General features: G+C 54.2%; 1 protein-coding gene across 1 annotated transcript; it reads right to left on the minus strand.

The window, feature by feature from the left end:
* Nucleotides 1-1,388: 1,388 nt before the first annotated feature.
* NEFH (neurofilament heavy chain) lies at nt 1,389-9,471 on the minus strand. The gene is made up of 4 exons (XM_049698025.1): nt 8,496-9,471; nt 6,401-6,600; nt 5,299-5,423; nt 1,389-3,850 (listed from the first exon to the last, which is right to left on the minus strand). The coding sequence occupies exons 1-4, from the start codon at nt 9,361-9,363 to the stop codon at nt 1,990-1,992; spliced, it is 3,054 nt and encodes a 1,017-aa protein (XP_049553982.1). The 5' UTR covers nt 9,364-9,471; the 3' UTR covers nt 1,389-1,989.
* Between the last annotated feature and the right edge of the window lie 904 nt (nt 9,472-10,375).

Below are 10,375 nucleotides of genomic sequence, written 5' to 3' on the forward strand. Positions count from 1 at the left end.
TCGTTGCTGCAAGCGGGCTTTTCCAGTTGTGGCGAGTGGGGGCTACTCTTTCTCGCAGTGCATGGGCTTCTCATCGTGGTGGCCTCTCTTGTTGCGGAGCACAGGCTCTAGGCACGTGGGCTTCAGTAGTTGCAGCACACGGGCTCAGTAGTTGCGGTTCACAGGCTCTAGAGCACAGGCTCAGTAGTTGTGGCACACGGGCTTAGTTGCTCCGTGGCATGTGGGATCTTCCTGGATCAGGACTCGAACCCGTGTCCCCTGCATTGGCAGGCGGATTCTTAACCACTGTGCCACCAGGGAAGTCCAGTCATCTATTTCTATGTAACATATTACCCCAAAACTTAGTGGCTTAAAACAACAAACATCTATCATCCAGGTGCCGTTTAGCTGGGTGCTTCTTCCTTAAGGTCTCTCAGAAGGCTGCAGCCAGTGTGTTGTCTGGGGCTGAAGGCTCAGCAGGGGAGAATCTGCATCTATGCTCAACAGTGTGGTTGTTGGCAGGATTTGGTTTCTTGTTGTACTGAGGACCGCAGTTCCTCACTGGCTGTTGGCCAGGGGCCTCTTTCAGTTCCTGGCCATGTAGGCTTCTCCTTCTTCCATTGGAATGAGCAAGTAGAATGAGCAAGAGAGAATAAGCAAAACAGAAGCCAGAATCTTTTTGTAATCTACTCTCAGAAATGACATCCCATCACTTTGCCATATTCTAGTCATTACAAGTAAGTCGTGAGGTCAAAATTTTACAGTGAAGACCCCACATAAATCCACAAGAGCACCACAGCTTTCAAACTTGTGTCTGGAGAAGCATGTTGGAGTCCAGTTAAGTGACTATTGACAAATTGTTCCCAATAGTGGTGACTATAGTCTTCACTACAGGTGAATTAGCTACATATGGCCCCTATTCAGAAAGCTCATCCCTCCTTACAAAAAAGGACACATGCAGAACTCTTAAATAGATGGCTCAGTGTCCTCAGGACCTCACCTGTTCCCAGGCTTCAGCGTGCATTAGAATCAAGTGGGACTTGGTGAAGCATTCACTGTCCCAGGCCTACCCCTTGGATTCTGATTCGGTGGTGTAGGGTGGAATCAAGGAGTGTGCCTATTCATAAGGCTCCCAGATGATGCTCATGTAGGTGGTCCACGGACCTCACTGAGAAACCACACACCAGGCCACCTGTCCACAAGATTTTAAAGATAAAGCACCGAGCACATTGCCTGGCACATGGTTTGTGCCCGGGAAATAGCCCAAGAGAGGCCTTGTAACTGGTCCCAGACCCGCACAAGACCTCTGATTCCCATTCAGTCCTGTGCATTCTTAAGAGTGAGATCAAGACCTCCCTCGCCCATCCCCCAGCCTGCCCACGGGAAAAGAATAAATAACAACAGCAGCATTTTCATTTTATAAGCACTTGGTTTTATTGCACAGAAGCAATTGAAAGTGGACTCCAGTGGAAAAGTGCGCCCTGGCACGGTTCAGTGGCCAGCGCCCAGCCCCACCTGCTCCAGCTCTTCCAGGACAGAGAGCTTTGGGCAAGGGCTCGACCACTCCTTTGGAAAACAGAAGGCATTCAGGAATAGGTTAAGACATCTCAAGCATAATGTGTTTCTAACTGCTCATTCATTATTGCGGTCATCTGTCAGTTGCACATACAGGAAATAAATGCACTTATTTGGAGAGGAGGGGGCAGTTTTTATAGTCAAGTGTTTACATGTGGCATTCTGCATATATCACATTCGGCTACATAAGCTATCATAACATAATTGTCCATCGCCTAGGGAGGGTTTGGGGCGTGGGGCCGGGGTTTGGAAGGACCCTCTCTTGCTAACACATTGCTAAAAGAAATTCCTGTTTGGTGAAGGAGGGCCCATAGTCTAAGCAGAGTTTCTTCTTAAAGAAAAGGGAGAAAAAATGAAAATTGGTTACACCGACCCTTGAGCTCCCAGACCCTCCTGAGTTTCTTTGGCTGCTCTGGATGTTCCTCTCTCCCTGCCTTACTTCTCTCCCTTGGTGGCCTTGTCTTCTGTGGCCTTCTCTGGAGGCCTGCTGTCTTTCTGGTCTGTGCTAGAGGATTTCTCAGCCTTTTCTGCCTTGGCTTTGCCTGGTGTGGAGGCCTCCTTGCTGGGCTCCTTGGCTTGGGCCTCTGCTTTGGGTTTCTCCTCAGGCTTCTTGGCCTCTGTGGCCTTCCCCTCCTTGGTGTCTTTTTTCTCAGGTGCCGCTGGCGTCTCTTCCTTCTTTGGCTTTTCCGGCTCTTTCTCTGCTGCTTTGCTGGGTTCTTTGGCCTTGGCATCATCTGGTTCCTTCTTGGCCACCTCAGTCTTCTCTTTGGGTTTGGCTTCTTCCTTCCCCTTGGCAGCAGCCTCCTTCTCTGGGGTGGTTGCTTTTTTCTTATCTTCAGCCTCTTCCTTCTTGGCTTCAGCTTTGGGTTCTTTGGGCTTTTCCACAGCAGGGTCCTTCTTCTCCTGGACCTCGGGCTTTGGAGCCTCCTTCTTGGGCACCTCATCTTTCTTGCTGTCCTTCTTCTCCTCGGTTTTCAGTGTGGCTGGAGCTTTCTCTTCCTCTGTCTTCTTTGGGGGCTCTTTGGCTTTCACCTCCTGGGCTTTCTCTTCCTCCTTCATGGGGGACTTTGCCTCCTCCTTCTTTGGGACCTCCTTCACAGGAGACTTGACCTTCTCTGGGGATTTGGCCTCCTCCTTGACAGGGCTTTTGGCCTTCTCCGGGGACTTTGCTTCTTCCTTCACGGGAGACTTGGCCTTCTCTGGGGATTTGGTCTCTTCCTTCACCGGGGACTTGGCCTTCTCTGGGGATTTGGCCTTCTCTGGGGATTTGGTCTCTTCCTTCTCTGGGGACTTGGCCTTCTCTGGGGACTTGGCCTTCTCTGGGGATTTGGCCTCTTCCTTCACTGGGGACTTGGCCTTCTCTGGGGACTTGGCCTCTTCCTTCACTGGGGACTTGGCCTTCTCTGGGGACTTGGCCTTCTCTGGGGATTTGGCCTTCTCTGGGGATTTGGCCTCTTCCTTCTCTGGGGACTTGGCCTTCTCTGGGGACTTGGCCTCTTCCTTCACTGGGGACTTGGCCTTCTCTGGGGACTTGGCCTCTTCCTTCACAGGGGACTTGGCCTTCTCTGGGGATTTGGCCTCTTCCTTCTCTGGGGACTTGGCCTTCTCTGGGGACTTGGCCTCTTCCTTCACAGGGGACTTGGCCTTCTCTGGGGACTTGGCCTCTTCCTTCTCTGGGGACTTGGCCTTCTCTGGGGATTTGGCCTCTTCCTTCTCTGGGGACTTGGCCTTCTCTGGGGACTTGGCCTCTTCCTTCTCTGGGGACTTGGCCTTCTCTGGGGACTTGGCCTCTTCCTTCACAGGGGATTTGGCCTTCTCTGGGGATTTGGCCTCTTCCTTCTCTGGGGACTTGGCCTTCTCTGGAGACTTCACTCCTTCTGGGGACTTGGCCTTCTCAGGAGACTTGGCCTCAGCTGGCGATTTTGCTTCTTCTTTCATAGGGGACTCAGCCTTTTCTGGGGACTTGCCTTCTTCCTTCACTGGGGACTTGGCCTCCTCTTTCTCTGGAGATGCGGCCTCTTCTGCTGGGGGAGATTTTGCTGCTTCTTCTCCCCCTTCCTCCTCCTCTTTGGCCTCTTTCTCTTCTTCTTCAGTCACTTCCTCAGTCAGCTGGACCTCCTCTGTCTGTTCCTGCACAATCACAGTTTCCTTCTCTGACTTTTCTACCACCTTGATCTTCTCTTCGCTTTTGACTTTTATATGAGTGGATATGGCAGGGATTTTGGGGAGTCCTTCTAGAAGGGAGAAAGGACTCGGGCCAAAGCCAATCCGACACTCTTCACCCTCCAGGAGTTTTCTGCAGAATGGATAATGGAACACGTTACTATTAACTCAGAGCCGATCAATAAGTTAGGGGGCTTCCTGAGCTACTCTGAAGGTCCACCGCATCCAGTGATATGCACTTTGGTGGAGGAAGGGGTGTGAATGGTGGGCACTTTGAGACTGGAGAAGGTCACTTAGCAGATCATCCCAGGGACCACCCAGAATCCACACCCTAATGGCACTGCTCTTGTTTAATGCAGCTAAGGTTGCAACTTATAAAATTTTTCTCCTGAAAAATGGACCTCAAGAGAAAACACCTATATTAACAACATTTATACTTATTGTCCCTCAACTAAAATGTTATTCAAGAGAAAGGTGGGAATATGAGCAAGGAATTCCACATGTATAAACCTGGGTTTAAGAGGTCTTAGAATGTTCCCATTTGAATTTCAAGGGTCTCCTGTTACCTTATAGTCTCATCCTTTGGGTTTTAGGAACATGGTGGGGGCAGTTTCCACTCTTTCCTACTCACTAGATGTGTGACTTTAGCTAAGCCACTCAAACTCTTTCATCCTCAGTCTCCTCATTGGTAAAAACAGGGTCATTAAGAGTCCTAACTTCAGAGGGTTGTTTCAGTGAAATAATAAATTAAAAAAACCTGGCAATACCTACCTCAGAGTAAGTGTAGGGGTTACCCATACAGACCAGTGCTTTGCAAATTTAACGGCATGCAAATCACCCAGGGATCACGGGGTCAGCCCTGTTCCTTAGCAGGAAACTGCTAAGCTGGGAGGTCTCTTGGCTTTCTCATGGCTACTTTTTACTGAGGGCTTTCTCTGTGGCAGCCCAGTGGTACCTGTGTTACCTGGATTAGCTCAGGAACAGGATTAGCACCTCCTCCCAACAATCTCAGGACGTGGGTACTGTTATTATCACCCCTATTTTATTTCCCCAGGAAACAACTGCTCAGAGAGCTAGGAATCTCTAAGAGGTAGAGTTGTGAAGGCCCTTGACAACTGAAGTACCTCCTTTCCCTCCAAGCCAACCTCTAGCTGGCTGGATTTGGGAAGAGGGTGAGGAGCTTTAACCCTCTGAATCACTGTCCGAATGAAACTAAGTCACTCTCAATATATTTGTCTCTCAAAAGCTAGAATGGTGGTTGCCAGGGCTGGGGGGAGGGAAGGGAAGGGAGTGGAGAGTTACTGTTTAATGAGCACTGAATTTCAGTTTGGGAAGATGAAAAACGGTCTGGACATAGATGATGGTGATGATTGCACAATAATGTAAATATTTTTAATGCCCCTGAACTGTATACTTAAAAATGGTTAAATGGTAAATTTTCTGTTATATACATTTCACCGCAATATGAAAAGAAAAAATTTTTTTTTGTCTCTAAGACTGGCAGGCTACCTCACTGTGGGGCTTAAAATCCAAGGCTTCTCCTTCTAAGAAGCACCACCCAAAGGCCCCCTGGCCCCTCACCTGTAAGCAGCAATCTCAATATCCAGAGCCATCTTGACATTGAGCAGGTCCTGGTACTCTCGGAGCTGGGCTGCCATCTCCCACTTGGTGTTCCTGAGCTCAGCATCCAGCTGCTGGATGGCTTCCTGGGGAGGAGAAGTCACATACATGTCACGCGCCAGTCAGCATTCTGGCCCTCAGCACTGGAGGAGCTGGGGCGGGCTACGCAAACCCAACGTAGTCCTGTTCAGCCAGGAGTGCTGGGGCCAACCCCCACCCGGTGAAAGCTACGGATCTCATTCATGGACGTGAAAGCCACCTGGCACAAAACTCCTGCTGTGTGTATAACCTCAGCCTGGGGAGTGGTCTGGAACGAAACACACCAGACACCAACAATGGTCATCACAGGTCAGTGGGATGATGGGTGAATTTTTACAGATCTTAAGCTTAGAAAGGGCTCAGTAGGAACACGGCCTTGTCTGCTTTGGCTCCCTATCGTTTCCCCAGTGCTCCAAAGTGCCTGCCACACAGTACAGGCTTGGGAGGCATCTGTTGACCGAGACAATACACAGAAGCACACTCAATATGAGCTGAAGCTTCTCCCCTGACCCCAAGGCCACTTAGCCACTGCTTGGAGTGAATCAGTATGGCTGATTTTTATTGCCTCCTTTTTCTACAGTCACCATATATTACTTGCATAATAAGCTCTTTAAAAGCGATATTTTCTTTTGGCGGTTGTCTTTAACGGGAGGTATCTGCCAAGGCCTTCCCCAGGCTACCCTCACTCATAGACACTGGTTATTGTTTACTGAATGCCCACTATGACCAAGACCCTGCTGAGCACACTCACTCCTCACGTGAAAAGTTCGTCTCTCTCTTTAAGCTTCATAGCTCTGCAAAGGAGGCTTTTTTTTTCCCCATTGCATTGAGGGAATTCAGAGTCAGAGAGGCAGACACTTTCCTGGGGTCACACGGCTAGAAAGACATACTGGTACCCCTGGTATGTCTGACTCCAAGGCCCATGGTCTTAACTACGATGACCCCACTCAAAGAGGGGCAATGACTTGTCCAGGGTCACCCAACCAGGTGAGACAATCTGGCTCTCTGCCCCACCCCTGCCCACCTGGTAGGATGCGATGTCAGCCTGATGACGGTCCTCCAGCTCAGAGCGCTGCCTCTCCAGTGAGTCCTTGGTGCTTTTGAGCGCCTCCAGCTCTGTGGTCCTGGCCTGCAGCTGCCGCCGGTACTCAGTTATCTCCTCCTGTGCCAAGCGCATGGCGTCTGTGTTCACCTTGGCTGCCTCTGACAGTCGGTCCAGTCTCACTGGGAGAGAAGGGAGTAGGGCACAGGGTTAGACACAACTGGATTTGGATTCTACTGCCCAGATCTGGAAGGTGACACACGTGGGTTGAGGACCTACTGAGTGCCGGTGCCATCTTGGATGCTTAACTCACCGTATCCTTTGTGATAGGCAAATGACCACTGCCCAAGGCCGGTAGGCCAGTTTGAGCAGCAGAGCTGGGATTCAGATATAGTGTCTATCTGGCTCCAAAGATCACACTGTCTCCCCAAACTCAGGATCTGGAAACTCTGCAGGGCAAAAGAAGCCCACATTTCTGGTCCTCCTGGTTCAGCTCCCCAGCAAAGGCTGGCAGTGCTGAGGGTCATATGTGAAACCTGACCCATGGGGCTTAACTCTGAGCTTGTGGTTGAACAAGTTAATGAGTCTGTGACCTTTAGAGGCATGAGGGCGCCGTGAGCCACCATGTAGCCATAGCCCCTTCCTTGCAGGTTTCTGCTTTGCAGAGACCAAGGTCACTGCAGAGCCTGGGGCCTGCGTGCCAGCTCCTCTGTCCCTTCCTCCCCCTTGTTGCGCATTCTCTAGCACAGGAGCCCCTGTGCCAATGGCAGCCACACCCTGGCCCCTGTGAGCAATGGGCTGCAGGTTCCCAGAAGACTTTTCAGGGACCAGTGGGGGTCTGGAGGCTAGTCTGAACCTCCTGAATGTGGACATCCTGAATCCTGAGATAATGACATTCAGGACCTGAGTCTTGGGAGTGGGGGAGGAAGAAGGGATGCCAGCTGGGTGGTCCAGAAGTCCTGAGATGGATGAAGGGCAACGCCCAAGAGAGCAGAGAGGTTTGCTTTGGGAGGAGCCTTGCTGCAGAGATGGGGGAGGGGATGGTTCTGCCACTGCAGAGGAGAGGAAGGAACTGGAAAAGCAATGCATCAAAATCACAGCTTTTCTGGTTTTTCTCTGCTAGTACTGGCAAAGACTTAGAAACCATCCAAGTGGGTGAGGATTCTTACGCACTGTGGATCACAGACCTGTCTGAAAATCACTGAAGCCTCTGTACCCTCTCCCAAGAACAATGCAGAAGTTTTACAGACAGTTTCAGGAAGGCTCATGGAGCTCCCCAGGGTAAGAAGCCCAGTTAGTCGACCCCCCTTTCAACCCCAAAAGAAATGAAAACCAGAGAGGGCAAGTGTTGGTCAAAGTCACCCTGCAGGTGCTGCGCACAGCTTCAAAGCTGCTGCAGCTGCAACCTAGCTGACTCGGGGTGGCACGGAGTTGGGGGAGGGAGATGGGTTTGGGAGGCTCCCGGCTTTTCTGAAGGGGAGCAACGACATTAAAGGGCCCACAAGCCACTTCAGCTTCAGGCACCAATTGGTTGTAATGGTGGTCCCCCTGGGGAGAAAGAATGTGAGAATGACCCACCCTCTCCAACTGTAGTGGGGAGGAGCCCGATAGGTGTCAGAATAGGGTTCCCTGCAGTGTGCAAGAAAGGGGGCAGGCAGCATTGGACAGGGAAGCCATGTTACTTTGAAGGGCAAAGAGCGCCCCAGCGACTAGAAGCCGGCACCGCTCTGGAGCAGTAGAGGGAACCTGATGAAGAGGGGCCTCATGGTGGGGTTACCAAAACTCGGGAGAAGGAGCAGAGAGGACCCAGAGTTGAAGGACAGATATAAGGACCCTGGAGAAGGCCAAAGGAGAACCTAGAGTTGGGGGGAAGGGGGGGTGTTCCACAAGAGACCCAGAGTAAAACTGTTTTTTAACTAAGGGGCATGCACTCTGCAGGAGGAAGCTGAGCAGCGCACCATCCAGTCCAGCCACCTCTATGCAGAGTCCACCAGCACCCTAAGTCACGCCACCCTTCCCCTCACTGACCGACCAACAGAGGGCGCCCCATCCTCCCTGTCCCCGCTCGCCTGCGAACCTCGGAACCACTCCTCGGACTGTAGCGTGCTCTGCACTGCATGGCCTTCCAGCTGCGCGCGGATCTCGCGCAGTGCCGACGTCACGTCGCACTTGAGGGCGTCGCGCGCCTCGGCCTGCGCCTGAGTCTGCGCGGCGCTGCTGCCCTGGATCTGGCCGAGCAGCTCGCCCACCTCCTGCTGGTGGTGACGCCGCAGGTAGCCGCACTCTTCCTGCAGGGCCTGAGCCTTCTTCTGCAGCTCGACGCGCGCCGCTTCGGCCTCCTGCGCAAAGCGCGCAAGTGCGCGCGCCGCCGCCTCAGCCTCCTCGCGCTGCCGGGCCTCGTCGTCTAGGCGCTGGCGCACGTGCGCGATGTCCTCCAGCAGGTGCTCTTGCTCCAGGCGCAGCTGGCCGCGGGCCGCGCCCAAGCGCAGCACAGCGCCGCGCATCTCGCGCACCTCGCGCTCGTATAGCTCGCCCATGGCGGCGCGGCCCGCCTGCTGCTGCCGCAGCGCCGCCGCCTCTCCCTCCAGGCTGCGGTTATGTGCCTCGAGCTGCCGCACCTTGTCGATGTAGCCCGCGAAGCGGTCGTTCAGCGCCTGCAGCTGTTCCTTCTCGCTGCGCGCCGCCGCCGCCGCCACCACGCAGCCCTCCGGTCCGTTGCTCAGCGTGTCTAGCGAGTCGGTGCTGGAGGCGGCTCCCGCGCCGCGGAAGCGGCTCGGCGAGGCCGACACGGAGCTCACGGACGTCCGCGCCCATGAGTGGAAGCCGCTGGAGGAGCCGGCTGCAGAGCGCGCGCCGCCCTTGCGAGTCAGCCCGTAGTGCAGACTGCCGCCTCCGTGGAGCGGCGCGAAGGCGCCCAGCAGCGCCTCAGCGCCGCTGAAGCTCATCTTGGCCGGAGCAGGTGCGGCTGCCGGCGGAGTGGGAACCCGAGGCCGGGACGGGGCGGGCGGCACTGCGGTAGCACCCGGCCGGCCGGCCCTTTTATAGCAGCCCGGCGGGGTCCAGCCCCTCAGCAGTTGCTGGGGGGGTGAGCAGGGGAGGAGGGCCCCGCCCTCTCCGCCTCCTCCCCCAGCGGCCCGGGGCCGGCTGGCTCCGCCGCAGTGAGAGGGGCGGGGCAGGGAAACCAAGGAGTGGAGGGGAATCGACGACGCAGCGTCAGAGAAGCACCCCCGAAGCAGAGTCAGGCGGTAGAGGACTCCTGGAGTGGACCGAAGGGGAGCCCCCTGGTGCGTGTCGGGAGACCCTGCTACTATGTTCGGAATTAAAGAAGGAGCCTGAAATGGGGGGAGGGCAAGGAGGCCTGATGGGAATAGGGGCAGGATGCCTTCGGGATGGAGCGATAGAAAACTCGGTAGGATGAGAGGACCCCCGAATGAGAGGGAGCACAGGTTTTTCCTCATAGTTAGACCTTCAGGATAGGGGATGCAGAGTGTCTGCAGCCGGCCCGGAATAGGGGAGGGAGAAAAGTAATCCTGAATGGAAGCATAGTGGGCACTACAGAGGGTAGAGGTAGAAAACCCCTGAGTGGAGGTACACTGTTCCCCTAGTAGCTAGAGGGGCCACCAGGAGAGGGCTCAAGGAACTTTGCAGCCGGCTCCGGAATAGAGGGGGAGGACCTGGAGTTGGGGAGGGCGACAAGGCTGCCCTGAATTGGGCGTGTGGGAGACACTGCAGAGGATGGAGAAGGGAAGCCTGGATTGGGGGACACAGTGGTCTCCGCAGGATAGGAGGCAGGAGACCCTACAACCGGCCCCAGCAAGGAGGGCCCTCAGTGAAGTGGCAGAGGGTCCCCTGTAAAGGTAGGGTGTGTGAGGGTCAGAGAACCAAGAGTGGGCGTGCTGCGGGGAACTCGGCATGAAGCTGGGAGAGTTGATGCCTGTGGGGAGTTGGGGAAGTGAC

The sequence above is a fragment of the Orcinus orca genome, chromosome 15 (assembly GCF_937001465.1).
Source record: "Orcinus orca chromosome 15, mOrcOrc1.1, whole genome shotgun sequence".
Classification (NCBI taxonomy): domain Eukaryota; kingdom Metazoa; phylum Chordata; class Mammalia; order Artiodactyla; family Delphinidae; genus Orcinus; species Orcinus orca.

Coding starts and splice junctions, on each gene's coding strand:
- NEFH (XM_049698025.1), bottom strand. CDS start 9,363: ATGAGCTTCAGCGGCGCTGAGGCGCTGCTGGGCGCCTTCGCGCCGCTC. Junction 6,601..8,495: donor GTCCGAGGAGTGGTTCCGAG/GTTCGCAGGCGA, acceptor CTTCTCTCCCAG/TGAGACTGGACCGACTGTCA. Junction 3,851..5,298: donor ATTGAGATTGCTGCTTACAG/GTGAGGGGCCAG, acceptor TCCATTCTGCAG/AAAACTCCTGGAGGGTGAAG.